This window comes from Schistocerca piceifrons, chromosome 7 (assembly GCF_021461385.2).
Source record: "Schistocerca piceifrons isolate TAMUIC-IGC-003096 chromosome 7, iqSchPice1.1, whole genome shotgun sequence".
In the NCBI taxonomy this organism is placed as follows: Eukaryota; Metazoa; Arthropoda; class Insecta; order Orthoptera; family Acrididae; genus Schistocerca; species Schistocerca piceifrons.
This window is the reverse complement of record NC_060144.1, coordinates 491,377,543-491,391,325: the sequence shown is the minus strand read 5'-3', so window position 1 is coordinate 491,391,325 and position 13,783 is coordinate 491,377,543. Positions and strand designations below refer to the sequence as shown.

The 13,783-nt window shown below is 42.1% G+C and overlaps 1 protein-coding gene across 2 annotated transcripts in view; it reads right to left on the bottom strand.

Annotated features, from left to right (window-relative positions):
* Positions 1 to 13,783, bottom strand: part of LOC124804824 — a 164,306-nt gene that overhangs the window by 119,041 nt on the left and 31,482 nt on the right. For both annotated transcript variants that reach the window (XM_047265168.1, XM_047265169.1), the window contains exon 3: positions 7,287 to 7,558. In XM_047265168.1, coding sequence (XP_047121124.1) covers positions 7,287 to 7,558 — 272 coding nt within the window. The remainder of the gene's footprint in view (positions 1 to 7,286; positions 7,559 to 13,783) is intronic.

The following is a 13,783-nucleotide window of genomic DNA, read 5'->3' as shown; positions in this document are numbered from 1 at the left end:
GCGGTCATGGAAACTCCATGTGTAAAGAGTACGGAGCATACCAGTTCTCCAGCAGGTGTCATAAGCCTTCTCCAAATTGAGAAACATGGCAACAGTCTGCAATTTCCACAGAAAACCATTCATGACATGGGTGTGCAAAGTAGCGAGAGAGTGAACTGCAGAAAGGCGTGCTCGAAATCTATACTGTGTGTTCATCAATAAATTGCAAGACTCTAGCCACCACACCAGCCGAGCATGAATCGTACATTCCATTACCTTGCAAATGCAGCTGATAAGAGAGATGGGGCGGTAGCTAGAAGGAAGGTTTTTGTCCTTACCAGGCTTAGGTATAGGTATGAAAGTGGCTTCATGCCAGTGTCCGGGAAATATGCCCTCTACCCAGATGTGGTTGTATGTGTTAAGCAGGAAGTGCTTGCCTGCAGGAGAAAGGTGCTGCAACATTGAATGTAGACAGTGTCTGACCCTAGGGCGGAGGATTGGGATGAACTGAGAGCACGACCTAAGCTCCCTCATAGTAAAGGTACACTAGCACTCACAATTCAGGAAAGAGAGGGGTATCGCCCAAGCCTCCTCTGCTCGTTTCCGATGGAGGAAGGCAGAGTGATAGTGGGAAGAGATTGAAACTTCTGCAAAATGGCGGCCCAAGGAGTCTGGAGATAGGAATAGGGTCCACGATGACATCATCAGCTACTGTCAGGCCGGGAACTGGTGAATGGATTTTTGTCCTAGAGAGCTGTCATAGGTTGGCCCACATGGCAGAGGAAGGGGTAGAACTGATAAAAGAACCAGTGAGTGAAATCCAGCTAGGTCTTTTGCTATCCCGAAGAACGCAACAACATTTTGCACGGATCCGTTTATAACGAATGCAGTTTGCCATCGTAGGATGATGGTTAGGAATGCGGGGAGCACTTCTCCGTGCGTGAATTGAGTTGCGGCATGCCTCAGTCCACCGAGGGACTGGGACATGAGGTGGTAAAGAGGAAGTGCCAGTAAAGGAACGTTCTGCTGCAGGAAAGATAATGTTTTTGAGATATTCCACCTGGCCACCACAACTGCGGAAATCTTGTTCTTCAAAGATTGCCAGGGAGGAATAAAGCTTCCAGTCAGCCTCAGTAAGCCGCCATTTGGGCGTACACGGACATGGGGTAGGAGTCAGCAAACTGATAGCATATGGGAAATGGTCGCTCGAGTAGGTGTCAGAAAAAATGGACCACTCAAGACGATGGGCAAGCTGGGCAGGCAGTGCAGAAGGATAGGTCCAAATGGGAACAGGTGTGCAAGGAGTGGGAAAGTAAAGTGGGTGCTCCAGTATTAAAGGAGAAGAGGGTAAGTAAGAACGTCAGCCAAGAGGGCACCTCTCTTACAGGTCCTAAATTGGGGAGGAAGTTTCCCAATAAGCTGAAGGAAGTCTGCTCTGTAGATATCAAATGACGGAGGGGCATAAATGGTACAGAGGGAAAATGTCCAGTGGGGAAGGAAAACACGAACTGCAACAGGTTGAAGATGAGTATTGATGGAGATGGGTTGGCTATGAATGTCATCCTGTATGAGCAACATGACGCCCCCATGAGATGGGATGTTGACTTCAGGGGAAAGGTGAAAATGAATCAGTAAAAAATGTGAAAGTACAAATCGGTCGTGAGGGCACAGTTTTGTTTCCTGAAGGCAGACTACAAGGGGACGCTAAAAAGCAACTGTAAATCCTCTTTGTGGGACTCAAGGTTGCCAATATTCCAATTGGAGGAGAGTCATGATGAAGACATGTAGGTGTGTCACCTCAGTGGCTGCCGAGTGACAGCCATTGAATAGTCACTACTACAGGGCACAGAAGCAGGAGGATCCTGCTCCATGTGGCCCATGTGTTAGTCGGGCTAAAATATCACGTGGCAACACCGTCAAGGAGGATTTTCAAGTTGGTGAAGGAGAAGACCATTTGCCTTTGGTGGACTTCTTCGAGCCTTTCTGGTTAAAGGAAGACTCAGGTGTTGTTTGGCTGGAGGAATGGAGGAAGTCTTCACGGGACTACTCCTTCAGTCCTTTCTCACTTATTGGTTGTGTAGCTGGTGGTTTCTCCACTTGAGGCGAGAGTTTGATGGCTTGTTGCACAGCTGGACTGGGGGGGGGGGGGGGGGGGGGGGGAGGGGGGTGGCGATGCTACCTTGACACTGGGCGATTTCACAACCTCAGAGCAGAATTGGAGGTTGCATGTCTGCATGGCCATGTCCTTCATGGAGCGAGGGATAACAAGAACAGAACTATATGTCCCAGACGGGAAAACGCATGGTTTGTGACTACCCAGCAACTTGTGAGCGACTGGGTAAGGCACTTTTTCTTCTACCTGGATCTCCTGGACAGCCCACTCATCAAGTTACATGGGGCAATCCTGGGAAGAGGCGGCATGGCTGACATTGCAGTTGATACATTGGGGAGAAGGAGGCGCACAATCGCCCTCGTGCACAACCCTGTCACAGTTTACACATTTGGCTGGGTGTTGACAAGATGTTCTAGTGTGGTTGAAATGATGACACTGGTAGCAGTGCATCAGGTTCTGAATGTACAGCCACACTGTGTTAATTTTATAGCCTGCTTTGATCTTGGACCGAAGCACCACTCTATCAAAGGTGAGAAAAAGAGTGTGGGTGGGCACTAAAGGAGGCATCTACCTTTTTCATTACATGATGGGCAGCAATGACACCCCAATCAGAGAGGTAAGATTGGATTTTGGCCTCACTTAGACCCTCGAGCAACCTGGTGTAAATTACACCACAGGAAGAATTCAAAATTGTATGAGCCTCGGTATGAACAGGGTAGCTGTAGAGAAGTGAGACAGCATGCAGCTTGAGAATCAAAAGTAGTTTCCAAAAGCAAAGTGCCATTCCATAAATGATGCAGGATTTCACAGGGCTGGCAATTACATCAACACATTTCTGAATAATAAACGGGTTTACTGTGGCAAAGGACTGACTGTCTTCAGCATGTAAGACGACGAGGAACCATGGTGCAGGAGGGGAGGGTCTTGGAATCTTTAGCCTCATTACATTTACATTTCGTAGACGTTGACTGGAAAGATGATTGACTCATTGCAAGAAAATTCTCCATGATTGCCAGCGTCTCTGAAGGCATGCTCCTTCCAACTGGGGGCCCTCTTTACAAGAGGGCGCACCTGCCTTAGGTGATTGGTTACACCTCCCGAACACCTGACCAACGGCAATCAGACGGCTGTAGCTCAGGCAATCATCCCTCCCCGGGCCTGGCCTGTACCAGGGAGTATGTGCAAACCCTGCCTGGTCTGTACCAGGGGGTACGTGTGAACCCTACCTGTCGACCCAGGGCTGGGGACTATGCATTACCCAGTCACCTGTTATGCATCAGATGCTTGGGCTGGCCTTCACAAGCACACACAGGAAGAAGAAAAAGAGGAACCTCAAACGCCGAAGCAGAGGAACAAGAGGAGAAGGTAAACAAAGAAAGGAAAAGGGAGCGAAAAATGAAGGTGAGACTGTTCTTATGTCTGTGACAGACAATGCCCAACATTCCCAGACATGTTCTCAAGGGAGGGGAAAAACATTAGCAAGAGGATAGACATGCAGCACGGAAGGGAAAAAATTCTGCATCTTTCCCAAGATCAGCTATTACTTTTTTCATTCTTCTATAAATAATTCATGTCACTATCTTGCAACCATGCCTTGTTAAATGGATGGTCTGGTAATATTCACACCTGTCAGCAATGGCCTTCTTTGGAATTATTACAGTCTTGTTGAAGTCTGAGGGTATTTTGCTTACCTCATTTATCCTGCACACTGGGAGCATAGCGTTATCTCTCTAGGATCTGAATAATTCTCAGGAAATTTTGTCAATTCCGTGAGCCTTCTTTTGTCTTAAAGCTCTGTCAAATTCTACTTGCAATATCGTATCTAGTATCTCATTTCCATAATATTGTCAACAAGTTTTTTTTCCTTTGGATAACCTGAGTGTACGTAATGATAATATACTCTTTGCCTTTACAAATATCTGCTTGTGTGTGTGTGTGTGTGTGTGTGTGCGCGCGTGTCCTTTTTTTCCCCCTAAGGTAAGTCTTTCCGTTCCCGGGATTGGAATGACTCCTTACCCTCTCCCTTAAAACACACATCCTTTCATCTTTCGCTCTCCTTCCCTATTTCCTGATGAAGCAACCGTTGGTTGCGAAAGCTTGAATTTTGTGTGTATGTTTGTTTGTGTGTCTATCAACCTGCCAGCGCTTTCGTTTGGTAAGTCACATCATCTTTGTTTTTAGATATAATAATATAATAATATAACAAAATAATGAAATAGTTTGGCGTTCCACATATGCACTTTGATACTACTAATCACTTAACACTGACAGTTCAATATACCCCATCTGGTTTACAAACTGACGTAGCATGGATACCTAATTCTGTTGTACCATACACAAAGAATTTGAAAATTAGATGTTACTTACATGTAATACCACGGCTCTGATGTGCAATGCACTTGTCTTTGTTTATATGCTGATTGTTTCCACAGCATTAACTAGACACACTATATGATCAAAAGTATCCGGGCAACCCCAAAAGCATACATTTTTCATAGTAGGTGTGTTGCACTGCCACCTACTGCCAGGTACTCCATACCAGTGACCTCAGTAGTCACTAGACATCGTGAGACAGCAGAATGGGACGCTCTGTGGAACTCATTGACTTCGAATGTGGTCAGGTGATTGGGTGTCACTTGTATCATATGTCTCTACGCGAGATTTCCACACTCCTGAACACCCTTAGGTCAACTGTTTCCGATATGATACAGAAAAGGGAACATGAAGGGACACACAGCACAAAAGCGTACAGGCCAACCTCATTTGTTGACTGACAGATTGCAAACAGTTGAAGAGGGTCATAATACGTAATAGGCAGATATCTATCCCGACCACCACACAGGAATTCCAAGCTGCATCAGGATCCACTACAAGTACTATGACAGTTAGGTGGGAGGTTATAAAGCTGATTTCATGGTCAAGCAGCTGCTCATAAGCCACACATCACACTGATAAATGCCAAATGACACCTCACTTGGTGTAAGGAGCATAAACATTGGACGATTGAACAGAAGAAAAACGTTGTGTGCAGTGGCGAATCAGGTACAGAACGTGGCGATCCGATGGCAGGGTGTGGGTATGACAAATGCCTGGTAAATGTCATCTGCCAGTATGTGTTCTGCCAATGGTAAAATTCAGAGGTGGTGGTGTTTCTCATGTTGTTTTGCTGTTTTGCATGGCACTATCACAGAACAGGCCTACATTGATGTTTTGAGCACCTTCTTGCTTCCCGCTGTTGAAGAGCAATTCAGGGATGGCGATTGCATCTTTCAACACAATCAAGCACCTGTTCATAATGCAAAGCCTGTGGTGGAATGGTTACACAAGAATAACATCCCTGTAATGGACTGGCCTGCACAGAGTCCTGACCTGCATCCTATGGAACACCTATGGGATGTTTCAGAACGCTGACTTCGTACCAGGCCTCACCAGCCGACATTGATACCTCTCTTCAGTGCACCACTCCATGAAGAATGGGCTGCCATACCCCAAGAAACCTTCCAGCACCTGATTGAACATATGTCTGTGAGAGTGGAAGCTGTCATCAAGGCTAAGGGTGAGCCAACACCATACTGAATTCCAGTATTATCGATGGAGGGTGCCACGAACTTTTAAGTCATTTTCAGCCAGGTGTGCTGATACTTTTGATCACACAGTGTATATAACATGCAATACTGGACATGAGGTATACATGATATTAAGCTTTAAAGTATGTTACCAGTGATATAACAGAACTGAGGGGGGGCTAGAATCAAAACTGGCTATGTCCACTAAAAAAGGTTAGGAATGAATTTTGATTCTACTGGTAGCAATGACTATCTTGCAATACCTTCATTCAACAAAACTAACCGTAAGTACCTTGAAAGCAGCTTTAAAATTGGCCATTATTAACAAAACTGTCCATGTTCCTTGCATGTAAGAAATGAAACTGGCCATGTCCTGCCCACATCAAAGCTGGCCATGTCCCATATAAAATCAGCTACAGGCTCTGTATCAGCACTGACCACATGTATTTGAAAATTTCGACACTTTAAAATTATTGTTGATTTAAAATGTTAGTTGACGTTGGGTTATTTTTTAAAAAGTTACTTTTTAAAAACGTTCCAGAATTGGCATTTGGGTAGTGAGTGTTGGCAAACTTAGATTAGGTGTAGGCTACATGCATTATTGTGTAAACAGACATTGTGGTTGTCAGATTGGAAGCGTCTCCAATAATCAGTGCTGTTTGCATAATGCTACAAGTAACATCATTCTTATAGTTGATTTAAAAAATTCAAAGACGAATGTAAGTGTGGACTCTACTCCTGGAAAAGGGTGTAAGAAATGAGAGATGAAGCGAATTGGAAAGCAAATAAAAATAAGCCAATGACAACACAGTTGGAATGGATGTAAATTATTCTGACAACTTGTGTGAAACAAAATGAAGCATATAAGGAACAAATGATTTAAAATATGTAAAATCAACTATCCAATATTTGTTACCCAACAGGTATATCTGGCTCTAGTTCTTAAACATATTGTACAGCTGAACTGAAACACACAGGAAGGAATTCAATTTTGGTTAATTAATAGGGTTCCTGAAATAAAGGAGTGAGCTTTTTGTTTACAGTTTAATAAAAGGCTGTGGCAAAACTGTTTATGTCCAACCATGTAAGGAACAGAACTGGCTATGTGTAGTAGGCCAGTAATGAAAGTTGCTACATCCAAAGAATATTGCCCCATATCTTGATCATAAATTACTTGTGTCCTAATTTAATTGTTTCACACACAAATGGAATAAAATGGTGACTCAACAATGCTTAAATAAATATTGCAATTTTTTCAAAACTATTTTGACATAGTCCTTTATTTATAGCGTAACATACATATTTTACTTCAGTTGTAAACTGTCAAAACTCACTGCAGTACAATAAGGTTTTGAACAGATTTTAAGAACATAGTTTAAAATGTCATCCAAGAGATGGTGCACAAGCTAGGAGAAAAAAGCTTTTAAATAAGTTTCCATTAATTGTTAATATGCGAGGAATTTAATTTTATTATAATATGGCTGTTCCTGAAGGAGTGCAATGCAAATAATAAAAAGATGGTGTAGTTTTAATATTAATTGGGTATATCTCTAATTTATTCTGTGGCACTACAGTAATTGTTTTGCCTTGGTTTATCATAAACAAAAATAGCTACTTAATAGTCTTACCTGCACACCAGATATATGAGGAGATGAATTTATGCTTGGAGAAACACTTTTACACAGAGTTTTATTTGTAATGTCAGCATCAGATGAAAATGATATAGTGACATCATCTATGTTGTCTCGCAAAGACAACAGATTGTTCTTTGCAAACCAAGGAGATGATAATAATTGGCGGTTTTCCATAATTGGTACTTCCAACATCGTCTCCAGAGCAGGACGGCTGACACGCTTCTTAGGTCTCGTAAATGTTCTTGTATCAATGATCTTCTGGGGTACTGGAAAATAAAATACTTTTATTGTTTTAACGGCATCCAACAACAGTGATGAGGTCACCTTATTTCATGAACATTAAACTGTATGACTCTCTGTAGTATTTTTAAGCTGCCGCATTCTCCATTCACATCTGGCACTATTTCTGAATAATTACGCAATTTTACCATTAAGATGCATTGTGTTGAGCCATGGTTTGCCATCATGTTACACTGCAGATCCCTCATTTAATTGGCTAGTATGTCCTCTCAAAGGTCAGAGGCAGGCAACACCACACCAACTCCAGTACGGCCATGTCTAGTAAAGTACTGTGGTGTTCACACCAACCTTCGGATTGATGACACCATCGTGATCTCAACACAACACTTTAGATGGAACACACACACACACACACACACACACACACACACACACACACACACACACACACACACTTGGGGAGGGGGGGGGGGGGGCAAGGGGAGAGAAAAGCAGCCGATCTTCCAATTAAATTAATATCAACAATCAATTAAAACTTTGGAAATCAACCACACTTAAACATGGCCTAAAGGAAAAATATGAAAGAAACATCCCTTATGGGTCAGGCACTTTATCTGAAGTCATCATGAGGAAAAGACTGGCAATTTGCTTTAAACATTCAGAAATATAAAATTGTTTGCTTCATAAAATGAATTTAAAAAAAACTTAGTATCCTACAACTATAATATCAATGAGTCAATGTCGGAATTGGCCAACTCATACAATTACCCAGGTGCAACACTTTGTAGGGCTACAAAGTGGAATGATCACACAGCCTTAGTTGTGGGTAAAGGAGGTGGTAGCCTTTGGTTCATTGACACTATATTGGGGAAGCGCAACAAGTCCACAAAGGAGATTGCTTACAAATCACTCATGTGACCAGTTCTAGAATATCGTTCACGTGTGTGGAACACATACCAAATAGAACTAACAGGGGATATTGAATGTATACTGAGAAGGGCAGCACGAATTATCACAGGTTTGTTTGATCTGTGTGTGGGAGTGTCACACAGAGATACTGAAGGAACTGAACTGGAAGACTCTTGAGGATGGACATAAGGTTTTCCAAGAAAGTCTATTAATAAAGTTTCAAGAAGTGGCTTTATTAAATGGTTACTACAGAAATATACTACAATCCCCGATTTATTGCTCACATACAGATCATGAGGACAAGATTAGAACCATTACTACAAACACAAAAGAATTGAGTCATTCTTCCCACATTCGATAAATCAATGGAACGGAAAGAAACCCTAATAACACGGACAATGGGGTATACCCTACGCCATGCATCTCACGGCAATTTGCAGAGTATAGATGTAGATGTAGAAGTAGAATCACAGTACGATAGTTCCCTCCCCCATTACCTTTATTACAGATTCACTCCAACTCTGATCTTCTAATGGACATTAAAAGTATTTTTTAAATATAATTTACTGGCCTTTGGTTTACACAACACAACCAGCTCATACTTAAGATAAAATATATAGGTATTGATAGAAAATTAGAGTTGTAATGTAACCATTGTAGAATGCTTTTGTGCAGTCCATTGTCAGTAATATGTTCATTTTTGAAGTGAATACTTGCAGCAACAATGAATCTGTACATAATGTGTGAAAGTCGGTGATCCTATGTTGCTAACAAAGCAATCATGTAGGTTGGCAATGGATGAATAAGCTTTGAAAGTTGTGGTTAAAGGATTGTAGTATTTCACGTAGTCCGGGGCGCCCAAAGAATAGGTGATCTGCGTCATCCTCCTCTCCAACTGAGCAGAAAAATGTACCTATGATGTGCAATATGTAAAGTTGTTTACACACACATCCGTGGTTAAATACTGAGTCTGGCTATTAGACAGGCAAGGTGCCTAGGCACTGAATTTGTATGAGATTTTGTGGAACAGGGGACTGACAGGTAAATCACTGCATACTTCTCATCTTTGTGTCGTCGTTTCCTCTCATTCATGTTGCCATTCTTCTATCATGCCTCTGTGTAGAACTTATTGGTAATCCATTCATGAAATTGCAGTCCAAGTAGTACACCCTGTCACAGCAGGTTCTTTGGCTAAGAGGTCAATAGCTTCATTGCCACGGAGCCCACAGTGTGATTTTACCCAGGAGAAATTAATGGAATGGCCTACTTCACGCATCAGTTCCAGCAGTTTAATAATCATGTATGCAGCAGGGTTTTCTGTCAAACTGATGCTGCAATTTTTAAGTACTGTTACAGCAGATAAAGCATCGGTGAGTAGAAAACGTAAGGATGCTGTCATCCACAAGCAGAACCAAAGGGCTTCTAGTTTACAAAAACTTCCACGATCATAATACTTGCCTCTATTTGTTATTTGAATAGCCCAGACTTCTGCAAATATGTATAAAATCCATGTCTGACCATCAGCTGCTTTCATTTCAAAACCAAATATCAACTGGGATCAGTGATGGACCATCTACATGGATAAGGGTTAAAATGATTTAAGCCACCACATTAGATTTGGCATTACTTATATAATGTGTAGAGCATTTCGTAAGTATCAATATACGACACAGGACTTTTAGAAGCATTCATGTCATGCTCTACACACAAGACTTTTAGAAGCATTCATTTCATAAGTCTGTTAAAAGGTTATGGAATGGCACCCTGCTAATAGAGACAATGACATCCAGTGAAATGCCTACATTACTGCACAGCAAAAGACTTGGACATATTCTACAGTTGTCGAAATGGACAACACCCTCAGTTAAAACAAAGTCATCATATCAAGTAGCGATCTTATGTATTTGGACCCCAATTAACTTATAAGTGGAATGGCAAAACGAAAGTACGAGGGGCATTCATTAAGTAATGCGAAACTTGCTTCTGAAAACCCCATTGTTTTATTCAGGATTCCAATACACCATATTATTCCCCACTCTTCTGGCTACAAAACCCTTTCTTTCAACATGATCTCCTTTCAGTCCGATAGCTTTACTGGGAGGGGCTATATGCCCACATGGTATGGCTCTACTGCTCGATGATGGAGCCAACATCTTGCTACATCGATAACCTCCAATCAGCCATTTACTGCTTCCCATGGAGTGTATCCTTCACTGGGCCAAACAGATGGAAATCAAAAAAGTGCAAGATGCAGGCCGTGGGGTGGATGAGGAAGAACAGTCCACTGAACACCAGCAACTCCCTCCACAAGCTTTTGTACATAAAACAGATATTCTCTCGAGTATTATTATGAACTGGCATTGTTCTGTAACTGTGATTCATCACTGAAATAGATGTGTCAGGTGGGCTTTCTGCACGTTGGGAGTGGGTAAGAAAACAATACAGTAGCCTACCCCTTCCACTGGAGTTTTAACTTTGTTGTTATTGTGAACCGTTTTGGCCCTACAAGATGCTAGGGAATCATTCGTCCACCCAGACAGAGCCCCACTTGCGTAGGTTAGCCAGTTACAACTGAGAAGGGGACCATCAGACCTGTTAATCATGGATTTTGATGAGCCTTTCGTATTTTGCAGAGTAATCTGTCTGAGTGTCTTAATATCGGCTTTTCATTTGACAGCCCCTAGTTTCTGACAAAATCAGTCTTAAGTTTTATGTGTACCTTTTATATCCATAATGTCAATCATCTTTAGAATGATCGCGCATACTGCAAGGGCTAAGTTTCACAGCTACCATGCTAGTGGTACAGATTCAAACCCTGCCCACATTTTTTTCCTTCACTTTCATCATACAGAATATCATTACATAATAAATTTCCTTGCGAAAGTACTTAAAAAATCATTTTCACAGTAGTATGTTCATTAATAAATCAGTCACTACGAAAACTTCAAATGTGTATTCCATTTGTACACAAAATCAGCATGTACAGATCTTATTACCAAAGACAGCTCATGCTATTCTTTTCAGTACAAGCAGCCCTAATTACCAGTACAAGTGGCCCTATTATCAGTTCCTCATAAATGGAGTGCTGAGGTTCCCAATGGATGAATCTAAAGTTTGAAGAGGAGGAGATATTTTGAAGTAAGTTTCAAAGAGCAACATTTAATAATTAAGGATCATATTGAAATCACCCCATAAAAATTAAAAACGAGCACTTCGCTTGTAAAAATGCAGTCTTGAAGCAGTAACATCGAACAAAAAGTTCTTGTCTTTGCACATGCGTCAAGTAATTAATATTACATGAGATTTTGGTCAAGCTCTCCTTGGCCATTGTCAAGTGGCATGACTGCCATGGGCTGCTGGCATACCCCATATATACACTAGTTGCTGGCTGTGATGTCACTGGTGCCCGCTGCATTGCCGTATAAGGACCTATGCCGACTCTGCGTTCGATGCGCCCACTTCAACCACGCAATCGCTGGATCCCACGCTGTGCTGAGCTGAAGGCGGCCATCTCTGTTTAGAGTGCTATTGGTGACCTTTATTTCAATGGATACTTTAATTGCACAATCCCTGAAGCCGTTTGCGCGAGTCACAACAGACGTTTCATCAAATTTTATCCAGTGTCCGTTTTCTACAGCATGCTCAGCTAAGGCAGTTTTCTCAGGGTAGCACAGGCTATAAAACCTCTCATGCTCCTTCCTGCGTTGTTCCACAGTGCTTACTGTTTGTCTTACATAAGACTGGTCACTCTCTCAAGGTATTTTGTATATCCCAGTGGTCTGAGACCTACTGCATCTTTAACTGATATCAGTAATTGACGGATTTTTTTGGCGGTCTGAAGAGCGACATGATCTTTGCGTCATTTCAGCAGGTGGCTTATCTTGCCCAACACAGAGCCACAAAACATTAAGAAAGCAAGTTTACTTTCCATCATCTCGTTGATGGTCTTGTTCTGAGTCATGTAGATCTTGTGTAGGTGGCTCTGCTCATGGGGCATGTTATCAGCATCTGATACCATTCTTGCACAGTGCACCAATATTTGTAAAACAGTGCACCTCTGTGCCAGGTGATGATGGCTGATGGCATGCAAGTACAGTTTGGTGTGAGTGGTTTATCTATAGATACTATGGTCAAGGCAGCCATTTCGTTTGCAGTGGACTAGTATGTTGAGGAAGGGCAATGCATCTTTTTCTACCTTCTGGATGTTACTGTTAATGCTGTTGAGGAGTTCCAAGAACTTGTTGAGATCATCACATACATGGGGCCAAGTGACTAACATGTCATCAATGTACTGAAAGAAACAACTAGGCTACAACAGTGCTGTGTCTAAGGCAATATCCCTGGAATTCTCTGTGAAGAGGTTTGCAACATGCTGGAGCTAACGGGCTACCCATTGCAACACCATCTGTCTGATAGTAACACTGACCACTGTACAGAAAATAAGAAGATACAAGTGTGTGTCTAAATGGCTTGACCACTTCACTTATGAACAACTGGGATACTAGGCCCAAACCGTCTTTGAAAGGCACATCTGCAAACAGTGCCACCACAACAAAACTAAAATGATGTCACCCTCACTAAGTCAAAGATGGTTGATTTGGTTCAAAAAATCTGCTGAATTTTTAATATGATGTTCACAGTGCCCCAGATGTGGCGCGAGGAGATTGGCCAAGTACTTTGCCAGCTTGTATGTTGGTGAACCAATGGTGGATATGATAAGGCGGAATGGCGTCCCGTCCTTTTAGATCTTCAGTAAAGTATAAGCAGTAAGTGGTCTATGTGCCTGTAGGAGAAAGTTTTTGAACATATGGTCTTCCACCGCATAGTGCTTGAGAAGTTCAAATGTCTTTCTTATTATCCTTGATGTTTGGTTGCTAACGAGTTTCTGATAAGTACATTACCTAGTAGCACGTAGATCTTCGTATCACAGTCCACGTATTATTTCGTAATTACAGCTGCATTCCCCTTGTCAGCAGGAAGGACTACAATACTTTCGTTACTGTGTTGTAAGTGATGTGGTCAGGCTATTTTGGCACACTCTTACATCATCTTATTTTCTGTACAATGGCCAATATTGTGATCAGATGGATGGTGCTGCAATACATAGCCTGTTAACTCCAGCTGTTGCAACACTCTTCATGGAACATTTAGAGGATATTGCCTTAGACATAGTGCTATTAAAGCCTAGTCGTTCATTCGATATGCTGACAACACGTTCGTTATTTGACCCCATGGACTTGGGAAACTTGAGTTCTTGCAACACTTCAATGGCATTAACAGTAACATCCATTATATGATGTATTACCCTACCTTGATGTTCTAGTCCACCGCAAACAAAATGG